General features: G+C 36.9%; 1 protein-coding gene across 3 annotated transcripts in view; it reads left to right on the top strand.

Moving 5' to 3' along the window:
• EPHA5 (EPH receptor A5) overlaps nt 1-16,432 on the top strand; it is a 512,956-nt gene that overhangs the window by 132,154 nt on the left and 364,370 nt on the right. For all 3 annotated transcript variants that reach the window (XM_077476128.1, XM_077476127.1, XM_077476126.1), the window contains exon 3: nt 10,311-10,974. In XM_077476128.1, coding sequence (XP_077332254.1) covers nt 10,311-10,974 — 664 coding nt within the window. The remainder of the gene's footprint in view (nt 1-10,310; nt 10,975-16,432) is intronic.

Here is a 16,432-nt window from a genome sequence, read left to right as displayed (position 1 = left end):
TAACTATAACAGCTTCCACTCTTCTGGGAAGGCCGTCCACAAGGTTTAGGAGCATGTCTATGGGACTATTTGACCATTCTTCCAGAAACACATTGATGAGGTCAGGCACTGATGTGGAGGAGAAGGCCTTGCTCGCAGTTTTCGTTCTAATTAATCTCAAAGGTGTTCTATCAGGTTGAGGTCAATTCCTCCACTCCAAACCCACTCATCAATGTCTTTATGGACCTTGCTTTGTGCGCTGGTCCAAATCATTTGGTGGAGGGGGGATTATGGTGTGGCGTTGGTTTTTAGGGGGTGTGTTTGACCCAATAGCTCCTGTGAAAGGAACTCTTAAGGCATCAGCATACCAAGACATTTTGGACAACTGCATGCTTTGGCCCTTTCCTGTTTCATCATGGCTGTGTGTGAGTGCACAAACAAGGTCCATAAAGGCATGGCAATATAGTGCATGTACTGTATATATAGTCTAGTATGTGCAAGACTTTTCCGGCAGCTGTTTGACATCAACACTTACCATATGGGAGAGCAATAGAAGAAATTGAGAACCACATGCATGCACTGATGTGGCATTTACACAGTCTCAGCTTCCATCTCGGTTCTTCCTGTCACCCTTTGGTTAAAGAGCCATAGAAGAGTAATTATTTCTCTGTTTTTGCCATCCACTAACAAATTATATTTTTAATCAACATTTTTTCTGGTTTTAGCTCAGCCCAGAGTAAGGGTTTAAATTAGCCTATTCATTTCTAAGGACTAATATGCTTGCAAAAAAATGACTTTATTTTTCTCACAAGAACCTAACTGCACTACTAATACTTTGCTTTTACTTTAGCACATCTCGGCACTCTTGCTTTAATGAAAATCCACTGACTTAAAAATAGTGCTTTCATAAATGATTGAATACCACACAGTAGAATTACATTTGTGTTTTGCTTGGTGTGGCTATCAGAAGCTCAGAGGAATATTTAGCTCAGACAGTAAATGCAGAACAGCAAATTTCACCCTACCGTTACACTTGAATTATGGTTGAAATTTCAATCTGTGTTTCTTTGGGGATTCAGAATGATACATTAAATTGAGGGATTATTTTGTGTAGATGCTGTATGGAACTAATTGTTTCATATCTGTCACCTTAACAAAATGTAATTCTTCTTGTAGCAGCATGAATTTTTATTATTACTTGTTATAAGGGTTTGTTGAAACTGTTATTTTTTTTTCTGTTTATTAAGTACCATTCTGTGAATTGTATGCTTATACACTTGAACAAAGACAGAATGAGCCTCATTCATCAAGAGAAAAACAGTCAATAGGTTCCTATGGATGTTGCAGCAGATGTTTTGTTTTAGACCTAATCTGACATTAACTACTACGGTTGTACTGCGGTAGGTTGGCACAGCTGCGCAAATCGCCTTCATTGTACGTCAGCCGCTTTAAGAAACTATAGGGGGACATGCCCTCGACACTACGCCAGAGCTGATGCGTGTGGCCGGTGGCCGCAGTGTCCAGGGATCACTCGGCAGAGAGCCAGAATGGGGATCTGTCAATGTAAACAGACAGATCCCCATTCTGACAGGGGGGTAGAGAGAGATCTGGTGTTCCTAGTGATTTAGGAACAGCAAACTCTCTCTTCCTTTAGTCAGTACACTGCCCCCACAGTTAGAAACACCTCCCTAGGGAACACTTAACCCCTTCATCGCCCCCTAGTGTTAACCCCTTTCCTGCCAGTGACATTTATACAGTAATCAGTGGCTATTTTTAGCTCTGATCACTGTATAAATGACAATAGTTCCAAAAAAATCACAGATCGACCACCATCACTAGTAAAAAATAAATAAATAATAAAAATGCCATAAATCTATACCCTATTTTGTGGACACTATAACTTTGGTGCAAACCATACAATATACGCTTATTTTTTTTACTAAAATATGTAGAGGAATCCATATTGGCCTCAACTGATGAAGAAATAGTTTATTTAAATTTTCATCATATTTATTATAGAAAAAAGTAAAAAGTATTGTTTTTTTCAAAATTGTCTCTCTTTTTTTGTTTATAGCGCAAAAAAAACAAACAGCAGAGATGATCAAATACCAAAAGAAAGCTGTGTTTGTGGGAAAAAAAGACATACATTTTGTTTGGGTACAACTTCGCACGGCAATTGTCAGTTAATCACTTAAGCCCCGGACCAATTTGCAGCCAAAGGACCAGGCCCCTTTTTGCGATTCGGCACTGCGTCGCTTTAACTGACAATTGCGCGGTCGTGCAACGCGGCTCCCAAAAAAAATTGGTGTCCTTTTTTTCCCACAAATAGAGCTTTCTTTTGGTAGTATTTGATCACCTCTGCGGTTTTTATTTTTTGCGCTATAAACAAAAATAGAGCGACAATTTTGAAAAAAATGCAATATTTTTTACTTTTTGCTATAATAAATATCCCCCAAAAATATATAAAAAAACATTTTTTTCCTCAGTTTAGGCTGATACGTATTATTCTACATATTTTTGGTAAAAAAATCGCAATTAGCGATTATTGATTGGTTTGCGCAAAAGTTATAGCGTTTACAAAATAGGGGGTAGTTTTATAGAATTTTTATTATTTTTATTTTTTTACTAGTAATGGCGGCGATCGGTGATTTCTATTGTGACTGCGACATTATGACGGACACATTGGACATTTTTGACACATTTTTGGGACCAATGCTATTTAAATGCATTGATCCGTGTGTAAATGACACTGGCAGTGAAGGAGTTAACCACTAGGGGGCAGTGTAGTGTTATGTATGACGTTATGTGTTTTTTTTCATTGTAGGGGCGTGGCCTGGCATGTGACGTCACTGATCGTCATTCCCTATAAAAGGGAAGAGACGATCGGTGACAGCCACACAGGGAAGCATGGGGAGAGGTTTGTTTACACAGACCTCTCCTCGTTCTTCAGCTATGTGACCCGATCATGGGACACCAGTGGCGATCGGGTCCACTGGTTCCACGGCCACGGTCATGGAGCACAGGACCGGGTCGGGAGCGCGCCGCCGGAGGCATGCTCCCGACCCACGGCTGGGCACTTAAAGAATCACGGACAGGTACGTGATTGTGCCCAGCCGTGCCATTCTGCCGACGTATATCGGCGTGAGGCGGTCCTTAAGTGGTTAAAGTGACGCAGTGCCGTATCACAAAAATTGCCTGGTCTTTAAGGGTACACATCCTTCCAATCCTTAAGTGGTTAAACAGGCAGTGTATGACCCAACCATAAATTCTGGGAAATTCTTAACAAACATTTTCTTAAATCTTTTTAATTAGCAAAATTCGAAAATTGACAGTAAGTCTGATGCTGTCCCATCAAGTTCACATTGACACAACAATTAAATTAATGAATCCAAGTAAACAAAGGTGTACCCCAATTCTGAAGCCACCTTTTCATATAGGGAATACGATCAGCAATATCCTTAAAACATTTTATGTTCATAAAGTCTGCCCAAATACAGTTGTTGTGTTGTGCCATAGCTACATGCTGGGTTGTATATCTTCAACATGCAAAGCCTCACGGTGGGAGAGCACCTGTACTCTTTAACTCATTCCTGCCCAGCATAGATTGGTCCCCAAAATACAATGAGGTGCTATGGGCAAGGGGTCCTTCCCTGGGTGCCATTACAGAAGCACCTACGAGAAACTTCCAATCTGGCCTAACTAGCGCCACCACTAGCCTGTTGTATATCACTGGAAGGACTTACAGCAATGCCCCTTATAGCAATCAAGCCCAGAATCCCTTTCTCTTCCAAAAGACATTCTCATCTTGAGTTTGGGAGAAGGAAGATTCCACACAATGTAGTTGATCTACATATAAACATTCTTTCTGTCATCCCACAGGTGCACATTCCTTATTTGCAAACAGATAACAGCAGAGATGGAAGCTGAGTCAAGAAACAGCCCATACCTTTAGGGGGTTTTGAAAGAGTCCTACATCCCAAGTCAAAGGGATGTGGGTAGTGCCACTGGTCCTGTACCTCTCCCTCCTTGCTTCCCTCCTGTGAAGCTCCAGAAATTATAGCCTCAAAGATCACATCTTTACCATCCCTTGGTTCTTGTACTGCTGTTTAAGACCAACTCTCCAGATCAACTCCTACCAGGTTATCTATAGAGTCCCCTTAACAAAGCTTGCCCTGCACTGTCAGGGGCAGGGCTGGTACTTCCTCACTATTTATGATATACTCCAGTCACAATTCTACCACTAGAGGATTCCCAACCCTAACTATGGTTGCATCAACTGATTAATTTAAGGAACTGCACTGGGCACCACTCTGCCTCTACTCTACTCAATAACATCATCCATAATTTTTTTGAATAGCTTGAGTTTTGTTTTGTTTTTTCTAATCAACAGCAGCACTGGTACTATTAAATAAAGTTGCACCAGAAGCAATGTCATTTTTAAAAAAATGAGCCTCATAACTACGGACATCAAGAAAATGTGACAGGATCACCCATTTGACCTGCTGTAGAGAAAAAGCAGTTCTGTATCCTTTTGGATAATTTTGGCCTACACTTTTTGCTCTTTTCCAAAATAAGCAGGCATCTGGACATGCCTTGCCTTCTGTTTTCATAGGCATATACATGCATGCTCAGATGTTTTGTAACATCCATGTTTATATAGTAGTCAGGAAAAAAGCTGTTGAATTATGCCTGCATAACTGACTGCCCACTAATGCCTGTGGCCAGCTTTAGCTGAATAAATATAAGTGTGGTGGTGGCCTTTATGACGAACAAATGAGAGTGAATCTGTTGGACTCTTGGGAGTAAATATAACCTTCAGGGCTTTTCAAGCCAGGTTGTGTTAATCAGAAAATAAATAAGAGGTTGTTATACAATTTCTGATACAGATGACAAAGATAAGATTAGGGACCAGGATGGAGGCTTGCTCAGGGAGCACTAGGCATGTGCCAAGATATGATTGTGCTGTCTCTCCCTTGTGAATTCATAGAGATAAGCAGCCTTAGCAAATTACTATTTAGCACATCTTTTTCTTTGGCTCTTCAACGCCTGCATTAATTTTAATGAAAGTCTATCTCCGGATTTGTATTGCATTAGCTGGTTACTTTTCTCCTTCTTTTGTTTGATTCTGCCATTGTGAAGAATGGTTCAAGCGTGATGGGGTAATTTCAGCACAAATAAGTATTGATACACTAGCGGCTCTATTACAGAAGAAATAAAAAAATAAAATGAGGAATGCGCATAAGTAAGCATACACAGGGCAACATTTTTAAGAACTAAAATCAGTTTATATTTTTAAACACTTTCTTCGAGAACTAAAATTAGCATTCACATATAATAAGCACATAAACTATGCTCAAACACAGCAGTATATCTCCAAAAACCAGTAAGGTTCATTCATTTTCCTTTTCTTACCTTTACTTTGCTTGATATAGGATGCATTCACATTGGGACTGCAGCAGTTGGTTATCTCTATGTTTCAAAGAATGAACTGATATAGGTAGAGCAAAAAAAGTTATCCTTTATGAAACAACACGTAAGCTCACAAGATTTCTTGCTGGACAATGTTGTGAGGATACTTTTAGATTGTAGGCTCCATTAGCAGGGGCCTTCTATTATTTTTGTATTAAACTGGATTGTAATTGTACTGTCCCCCCTCTACATTGTAAAGCACTGCATACTGCATCTGTTGGCACTATTAAAAAGAACGGTATAATAATAATAATTATACCTTACACTGATCTACTAAGAGAAACACATACACAGCTGGCAAAGGTCACCTATAGGCAGTACAGCCTGTCCCTGATCACATATTCATTATTCTAACAGCAGCAGAGCTTTTATAATTAAATACAATTGTTTTAAAACGTTTAATGTAATTTTAATGTAGCATATGCTTTTTATAATTGTAACACATTGTTTAGGCTTAAACGCATGTCTTTACAATGAGTTTAAAAAGAAAATTGTTCCCAGCATTTTTTTTTTTTAATATTACATTTTTTGTTCCGGTCTATATTCCAGTGTTAATCCAAAAATAAGTTTTGCTCCAAACTGTGCAAATCTGAACATGGGAGCATTCAAGCAAAAATGTATTTCTTCTAATAATCTACACATACTGAGAATCTCTTTATATAAACACTATATAGATGACTCCATACTGATATGGCAATCCTGAAAACATACCAAGTTTTGTTGCCCATTTAAACCACAACTACTGGGGTTTACCTTCATCTATCAGACACATCCAACTTGCTATTGATTATCTGAACATCACTCTTACTAGCAATCAAGATGGCACCATCACTACAAACTTCTTCCACACAGTTAACAGTAACAGAATACATCAGTTGCCACCACAAACCATGGCTCATAAATTTCCCCTTCAGGCAGTTCATTATGTCCCATCATAACTGTTTTTCTCAGTTCCAGAACATACCTATTCAACTGCCCATACCAACTGCACTGCATTGGTTGAACAATTCAAACATTTTGCCAAAGGTCTACTAGACGTAGATTTAATATAGTAAAGGTTTCACAGACCACAACTTGTTTCGTTTATTTTGGTTTTTTATCAGCTGCTCAATGAGGGCTCACACATCTCCAAATGTCACCTTAAAGTGGCTATAAAGGCTGAAGCTTTTTACCGTAATGCATTTTCTGCATTAAGGTAACAAAATACTTCTATTGTCAGTCCCTATCCACAATACTTACCTGAGCACAATCAAATCCAGTGATGAGAAAGTATAGTTGAGCAGCTCTGTTTATGTCAATAGACACACAGATCACAGCTCGGGATTGAGCCTGCGCTTGTGCTGCCTTAGGAAGCGGCTTTCTATTGTGGCACACAGAGAAGTGGAGAAGCCCAGAGTGGAGGAAATGTGCAAGAGTGTGCATACCATTGCATAAAGCAGGTAAGTAAGACATGTTTGTTATTTTCAAAAACATAACTTTACAATAATTTTAATTATCATTTGTTCCTTCATTATCACCAATATTTTTAAGATTAGTGTTCAAACAAACTCTCTGATGCCTTACTGACTGATATCATTTACCTTTGAATTTGCAATCATTCATCCATATCATCGCCATTGATCTCATTAATTTCACTTACTTCCTTTATAAAAAAAAACTTACTCTGTGGCTAACTCCCCTCCACATCTGTTTATGCATTTACATTTTTAGACACCAACATCAATCTCGGATTCAGTCAGCTGCCTTCACGGTGGTCAGATTATGCTGACACTCAGGTCTGTTTCCACCCTACTAACTCTCTTGACCCTGTACTATCGCACCCTCTGCTCACAGTCTCTGATCAGCACACATCCCAGTACTTTTTTACTTTGTCAGTTAGTAACTTCACTTTTCTGCCCCTTTATAGCCCTAATCCTATCCAGTAAACTCTGCCTTGAGAAAATCAAAAAATATTATATAGGTTTAGTCTTTTTATAATATATTTGTCACCCTCTACTTGATCTAGTTACATTTTTAATGTATATTTTGTACATACAGTATTTTCTTAATCTAGAGGGATATATTTGTGTTGTGTTTGTATAGTAATTTCTCCCCTTTTCTCTGCATGCTCAGTAGTGTGTGTGTGTGCTTGCTTTCTTTTTTAATGGCTACAGATTAGAAAAGTATTAAACAATCTATGTTCATTCCAACTCAGTATTGAGCCAATGAAAAAAAAAAAAGTTTTCTCCTAAAGTTTTTGAAAAGAGCATAAAATTGTGGTATAAAAAGTTAGACCCTTTTCTATATCATTGAAAAAACAGACTCAAATAAAAGTAATAGTCGTTAGCTACACACAGGTTATTATGATTGTATTCACATCCCACGTCCTCATGTTCCACGATGCTTTAGTAAGCATAAGGTGCTTGCTACAGTTGGAAAGATGTATTACTAGTTACATTCAAAATAAATATCTGTGTTTGGTTTGCAGAATAAAATTTTCCATTTTGCTCCCTGTTGATGTTAAAATCATTCTCATGTTTAAAGGGATATAGATTTTATTTTTGATGGAATGTTTTCAAGAATGTTAGAATCCCACTGTGAAGATTAATTACTCTTAGCAGTCTGCTATAATGCCCACCTGTCCAGCACTGTGCTATGCCTTGACACTGTTAAATATGCATTTGCCTAGCTGGAAAATAACCATAGTCACAAGAGACAGAGGTACCCGTCATGAAGGCCCTAATGCCTAAAGTTTAGCATTAGATATTATATTTCATGTTCAATGTTCCTTCGAAATGCTCAAAATTCTGTGGTTTTGTTAAACAAACAGCAGTAATCATTTATATATCATAATGCAGTAGAAAGATGTACTAAAATGATCTCTTTGGGCATATTCTTTAAAGCAGCGTAAAAAGAAAATATGATGTGCAAAGTGTAGTAATTTACTAGTCAACCACATCAACCAGTCTGATGTAGCTATAATAAAACCTTTGCTTGCCGTGGACTACTATACTTTGTACATGATTTTATTATATGTTTTTCTAGCCTACAACCTTGTAGTTACAGACCTATACTTTTTTGCATGTCTTATTTTTATTAACAGCTAACTAAATCAGTTCTGTTTGGGATATCTTCATTCTAATTGGGAAAGAAACAATTGTCAACCACTCTGAAATGTAAAAAAATATATACTTTAAAATATTTGATTGAAGCCACAGACTTTTTATTGCATGAGAATTATTGCCTTTTGTAGACCCTACAATTACTAAATATCAGTAAAGCATGGCTGATTCAGACAGTTGCAGTGTCAACACAGATACCTTTAAAGTGTAACTTTTTTTGTACATGTTTTGGTTAAGGTAGGGAAGGTTAAAAACTCATTAGACCCCTTTTACACTAAGGAGCTTTTCAGGCATGTTTGCGCTAAAATTAGCACCTGTAAAGTGCCTCTCAAGCCACCCATGGAAGCCTGAGTGCTTTCACGCCGGGGCAGTGAACTTGCAGGATGGGAAAAAAGGTCCTGCAAGCAGCATCTTTACAGCCACTGCTCCTCCACCGCCTCTACCAATTAAAATGAATGGGCAGCGCTGCTGAAGCACCTGCAAAGCAATTCGGCTGCACCGCTACATGGGCACTTTAATCATTTCATCGGCCACTAGTGGGGGTTAAAAGCGCCCGCTAGCAGCCAAAAAGTACTACTAAAACTAGCGGCGCTTTACTGCTAACGCAGCCGTGCCCCAGTGTGAAAGTGGTCTAACAGTTTATTTTTAACTACTCTGTGGGGTTGATTTACTAAAACCGGAGAGTGCAAAATCTGGTGCAGCTGTACATGGTAACCAATTAGCTTCTAACTTCAGCTTGTTCAATTAGGCTTTGACAGATCCATACAGATCCATACAGATTTTGCACTCCCAAGTTTTAGTAAATCAAACCCTGGGTCCTGAAAGGAAGATTCACTTTATTTCCTGTTCTGAAGACATAAAAGTAAATGAGAGGAAATCTGTTTAAAGTGAGAATTACATTCTTAGATCACTATTGGGTCACTATTGGGTCACTAAAACAAGTGTCCTCATTGAAAAATGATTCCCCATTTTTTGCTTTGGTGACAACTGTATAATTTTGGACTTGCCATCACTTTCTGTTTAAGGCTGAGTTCACATTATTGCAAATTGGATGTGGGGTCACTGCATCCACTCCACAATAGCAGGAGATTGTGACGGCTCTCTACTGAGCCGATTCACATATCTCTGTGCGTCTTTTGGTCCATATCAGGTCTGAATTCAGCACAAAATTTGGGCTGAAATTGGACCTTAAATGGTGAACCAGGATGCACAGGAACCCTGCTATGATTGCATCTGCATTAGGTGCAAACCGAGCCTTGGTGACAATGGTCACGAGGACAAATAAAGATGGTGAATCTGTTCAGTGGGTTTGCAGCCCACAATAAATATATGACAGGTACTTTAACACTTTCATTCTATTTCCACAGCTGAATAAATATTTGGGCTCTACATATACTTTATTGCTGTCCTATGGTAATTGTAGTGAAGTAAACATTTATTAACATTTGTAACCATATCTTTGTTCTATATAAAATACAGTTTCCCTGCAACTGGCCCTAATGCAACCACCAAAATCATCTATGCTTTGGCCTGACTAAATCAAATCAAATGGTTGGGAAAGACATACATGTCTATGTATATATATAGATAGAGGGTGTGTATATATATATATATATATATATATATATATATATATATATATATATATATATATATATATATATATATATATATATATATATATATATATATATACATATATTTATTTATTGTATGCTTAAATTGTATGAATAAATATATATTTTTTCTTTTGCTGTGCAGTGGGAAGAAATTGGTGAGGTTGATGAGAACTATGCTCCAATACATACATATCAAGTGTGCAAAGTGATGGAACAGAATCAAAACAATTGGCTCTTGACTAGTTGGATATCCAATGAAGGGGCTTCAAGAATCTTTATTGAGCTCAAATTTACACTAAGGGATTGCAACAGTCTTCCAGGGGGACTTGGTACTTGTAAAGAAACGTTTAATGTATATTATTTTGAATCAAGTGAAGAAGATAGTAGGAACATTAGAGAAAACCAGTACATCAAGATCGATACTATTGCGGCTGATGAAAGCTTTACCGAGCTGGACTTGGGAGACAGAGTGATGAAGCTAAACACTGAGATCAGAGATGTGGGACCACTGACCAAGAAAGGTTTTTACCTTGCCTTCCAAGATGTGGGAGCTTGTATTGCTCTGGTTTCTGTCCGTGTTTACTACAAAAAGTGTCCATCGGTGGTGCGTAATTTAGCACTTTTCCAAGACACAATCACTGGAGCAGATTCATCACAACTTTTGGAAGTATCAGGAATGTGTGTCAACAATTCCGTGACTGAGGAGGCTCCCAAAATGCACTGTAGTGCAGAGGGGGAATGGCTTGTTCCAATAGGAAAGTGTATGTGTCAAGAAGGATATGAAGAAAAGAACAATACTTGTCAAGGTAATTTATTTTTTTTGGCTATTAAAACCAAATGATTGAAACACTGACATGATATTGCAACTAATCTAATTTACTCAATTCAAAAATGAAAATAACCAAAAATGGTAAAAATACACACTAAGGGATTCATTCCTGCTCAGTTTAAAACATTAACATATTTATAGTTATTTGATGTTGATTTGCTAAAAAAATAAAGAATGTCCACTTAGCAAAATGAAAACAGAGAAGCTAAATTCTCACAAATTACCTAAATACTCAAGGCAAATACAGATTTTCCAATTCTCCTTCACCTGACTGGGCATTCAAAATTAACATAGCTATCTGGAAATTCACATTCTCTTTTACAGTTTCAGCCTCACTTTATATTGTGTTTTATACTGGAATGCATTCATATCAAATATTGATATAAAATGGAGTTGCAGCAATAAAAAAAGTATTTGATTGAAGGTCATATTATATACTTTTTAAATATAACCATATTTACTGTAATCAAACCTGCTGTCAGAAAAGCTACTAAAATTATGTCATGATTGAATTTAAGTATGTGAGCAAGTTCACATGTAAGCTAAATAGTAGCTGTACATTTGTATACCTTGACATAAATCATGTTCATGCTATTGAGAACTGATCATAACTGACAAATAAGTATTGTTATCATTAATATTTAAACACATACCAAATATACAGTACGTGATGACAGTGGATAATTGCAAATTGGTTAAATTATTACATTTTACTTTGTATACAAAAGCGGTGACACGTTTAGGTGATGTGAATGTGAAGTATTATGCATGTTTTTCATGTTTTCTCAGTTCTTATTTATTTTTTTAGAATAATGTTGATACTTGTTATGCATAGGAACATATTCACTGCAGACTTCCTAGTGCATATTTTGCATAATTTTCCTCAGTTTTTAATCTTTGACTGCAGTTTCATAAATGAATGCCAAAAGTAAAGGTTATATCAACACAGTGGGTTGGAGTACTTTCTTGAAAATATTTTAATTGAAACTTGATCAGGCATGCTTCCGCTTAGGATGGAAAATTATACAACGATTATATTTTTAATACGGCTTTCTTCTTACTTTTTTCTTGGCATTTAGTATAATAATAAAGAAGTGATCTGCTTTATTAACTCAGGGAAATGGATTATAAAAATAAAGAGTTCCAGTTTAGCAACGATCCGAGCAGCATCAGCAAAAAAAAAAATATTAAAATCGAACAATATTACCATTTGTAAGAAATAGCTGAATACTTTAGCAGATGGAAAGCCCAGCATGATATGGAATTACATCATGAATCCATTATGCAATTAAAAAAAATATATCATTAACAGTGATGTCAATGTGAAAAAGTCTTAATTGCAATGCAAAGTGACTAACTTTACAAGACGGCTTTAAAAATCTCAAAATGAATAAAGTCATTTTTTTATTTTCCATACAGTACTTCAGCCTATGCTATTGACAGTAAGGCTGAGTGTACACTACTCGTGTTGTCTTGTATCATGGCACTATTATTTAAATGCATTTTGCTATTGAGAGAAGTAACCTTGACACCAAAAGTACTTGAGAGTTTGAAAGAGTTTGAAATAGACTCAACCATAGAACCAAGAAACCAGAGTAAATTTTAAGGAGGTAGGTTATATGAACTTCCACTAACAACAGAAAAGGTCCAAAAAGTTAGTCACTAAGTATTCTTTAATGTGTATTGGCTTAACAAATATTAAATAAACCATGAGTGATATACTGTATATATATATATATATATATATAGTATCTCACAAAAGTATATATTAAATTAAATAAACCTTAAGTGATATACTATATATGTACAATATATATATTATTATATCTTTTCATGTGACAACACTGAAGAAATGACACTGAGTGTACAGCTTGTATAATAGTGTACATTTGCTGTCCCCTCAAAATAACTCAACACACAGCCATTAATGTCCACAGCACTGGCAACAAAAGTGTGTACATCCCTAATTTAAAATGTCCAAATAGGGTCCAAAGTGTCAATATTTTGTGTGTCCACCATTATTTTCCAGCACTTCCTTATCCTTCTTGGGCATGGAGTTTACCAGAGCTTCACAGGTTGCCACTGGAGTCCTCTTCCACTCCTCCATGACAACATCACAGAGTTGGTGGCCACCACACACGCTTAACACCATCTGAACCAAATACATTTTTCTTGTTCTCATCAGACCACAGGACTTGGTTCCAGTAATCCATGTCCTTAGTCTGCTTGTCTTCAGCAGACTGTTTGTGGGCTTTCTTGTGCATCCTCTTTAAAAGAGGCTTCCTTCTGGGACAATAGCCATGCAGACCAATTTGATGCAGTGTGCGACATATGGTCTGAGCACTGACAGGCTGACCCCCCACCCTTTCAATCTCTGCAGCAATGCTGGTAGCACTCATACATCTATTTCCCAAAGACAACCTCTGGATATGACATTGAGCTCTTGCACTCAACTTTTTTGGTCGACCATGACGAGTGAGTGAAGCCTGTCCTGTTAAACTGCTGTATGGTCTTGACCACCATGCTGCAGCTCAGTTTCAGGGTCTTGGGAAGCTTCTTATAGCCTAGGCCATCTTTATGTAGAGCAACATTTTTTTTCAGATCCTCAGAGTTCTTTGCCATGAGGTGCCATATTAAACTTCCAGTGATCAATATGAGAGAGTGAGAGCGATAACACCAAATTTAACACACCTGCTCCCAATTCACACCTGAGACCTTGTAACACTAATGAGTCACATGACACCATGGAGGGAAAATTGCAAATTGAGCCCAATTTTGACATTTTCACTTAGGGGTGTACTCACTTTTGTTGCCAGCCATTTAGACATAAATATATGTGTGCAGAGTTATTTTGAGTGGACTGCAAATGTATACTGTTATACAAGCTGTACACTCACTACTTTACATTGTAACAAAGCGTCCTTTCTTTAGTCTTGTCACATGAACAAAAATGTGAGGGGTGTACTCACTTTTGTGAGATACTGTATATATATATACATATATATATATATATATATATATATATATATATATATATATATATATATAGAGTAAGAAGAAGAATTTATTACCTATTCACATTGCAATTGAGCTGTGCAAACATGCAGTACATTTTTCCCAGTATGGTGAAGCAGGGAGCAAATTTCTGTGAAGTGCACCTGAACCTTATCTACCTAAAGCCTAATATTATTTGTTATAAGTAGAGAAGAAATAAAGAAATACATCTAATTGATTTAAAAGGAGAAAGGAAGAGTAGATGTAGAGTGCAGTATAATGCTTTTTAGTGGTGAGAAAATGATTTTGTGTTTGTCACACGTTGGCTCTTGCAGAAATCTTCACATTGTGATTACTTGTGCAATATTTCTATTTTTGCTAAATAATTTTGTCAATCAAGGTAATTATTCAAAGCTGAACTTTAGGTGGGTATATTTGTGCATAGTTACATTAGTCCAGCTTGGACCTTTGTAGTGCATGAGTCATACCTGGCCGTTCTTTGGGAAGCCAGAAATCACTGTAGTAGGCACCACTACTAACATAATCACTGCTAGTTTCCTGGCCCTGTGCCAACCAATTGCCCTGCAAGAGGTAAACATTTCAATGGGAACAAATATCCTAGTGATAACTGTCTATGAAGGGTATGTCCCTCATTGCCTGTTGTGTTTCCAAAACAGGGATCTCCCCTTCTGAGCACAAACAGATAATAGGTAACCTGATAGGGTATTTAAACCTTGGAGTACAAGATTTATTGAATTCAAAGAATACCATTTAAAAAGGTGCACAGTATGCAAGTGTGTAAGTGTTATTCCAACTTCACATATAGGGGATCAAAAATGTAAAACAAAGTGCAAAGTGAAAGGTAGAAGTTGACAGAAGACAAAGCAAGTACAATTTCTTCAGTGTTGTCACGTGAAAAGATATAATAAAATATTTACAAAAATGTGAGGGATGCAGTCACTTTTGTGAGATACTGTATATCTATATATACATATAAAATCTAGGGCGTTATCTTGTGGAAATATAGACCAACTACAATGCTCACTGGCTTTGCACACCCCCACCAGCCTCTTGTGCTATACTGTTGAACCATCACTGTGATGGACTTCAGCCAATATTAAGCGGAAAGCTGTGGAAGAGGGTAGAACTAAGCCGGTGATCATAAAAAAATGGTACCTGTTTTAGTGACAGAGCACCTTGGATTTCAGGGGCTCTATGCAAGGGACAAAAGGGACAATAGTTGGTATCAAAGCTGGAAGTGTTAGTCCTTAGAACTGTTCTTAATTATCAGAACTGATGGGAATATTCTCCAAAAACAGTAGTTGGCCTGCTCTGACACAGATCTTTTGGCTTTATTCATTCTGAGTTAGTAATACAAGGCAGTTATTCAAATTAGAATTTCTGACTTAACTTGATACTTGTCATCAAGACAAAAAGTATGAAAAACACTGGTTCGGCATAACAGGAAGCAACTAGCATTTTCAGAGGTCGGTTGCTTCCTGAGGATGACCTCCTTCATAAGAAACATATGCATGAATGAATAATATGAATTGCAGCATGTAAAATGCTAAATGTATTTATATTCTTGTTTAATTAGCAAATCTGATTTGAGTGCATCTCATTCCATGATATTCTGAGTAATGAATCCCAACACCCTGGCTTAGCAGTTAAGGGTCAAAATGAAAATGATTTTAAATGCGGCCAAATATGTTAACAGCAGTGGTACAAACTAAAAAGGCTTACAAAGGAAAATTTGTACTTTTGACAGTGTATAATTAAACTGGAGCAGGAAAACTAATGAAGGTGATTATAATTAAGAGGAACTAATGACCCTTAGAACACCTATAAATGTGTGCCTTCTGTTCCTATTTATAAAAAATAGTGATGAATAACTTGCAGAAGAGTGTATGGCTGGGCTTGCTGGCACTGTTATCATTTATGTAATTAGGAAATAATTAGAGGTGAGTGAATTTTTGAAAATCTGCTTGGTGACTATTTTGAGTGAAGTGATCAATTGATTAAGCTGATTTTGTTGACTCGATAAAGTCAGATATGCTTGAGAGTTCACCACTTTCAAGACATGTTCTGTGCGCGTATAGAAGCAGTATCGGTTTCCATTTGTTTTACTGCTATCCCTACTAATAGTGTGACCAAAATTAAAGGTTCTCCATTCCTCTTTTTCTAATTATGCAAAAATTGCATTTAGCGCTCATACAATTACTTGGTAAGGCAAGTTATGCACTTTCATATCTGCATCCTTAAATTTATCTTGCAATATAAAATATAAATATAAATATGGGGTTCTACACTATGGCAGTAAAAAGATTCAAGACTTTTGGGAAAATAAAAGACATTTGTTTTATCAAGCTTGGGATATATTTGGAATATCTTCTGACGTTTGAAACGTGTCAATGAGTCGACACTTCACTATTGAAGCAGTG

This window comes from Lithobates pipiens, unplaced genomic scaffold (genome assembly GCF_037356315.1).
Source record: "Lithobates pipiens isolate NorthernLeopardFrog02 unplaced genomic scaffold, aLitPip1_a1.2 Scaffold_13, whole genome shotgun sequence".
NCBI lineage: Eukaryota > Metazoa > Chordata > Amphibia > Anura > Ranidae > Lithobates > Lithobates pipiens.
This window is presented reverse-complemented; position numbering and strand designations above follow the sequence as displayed.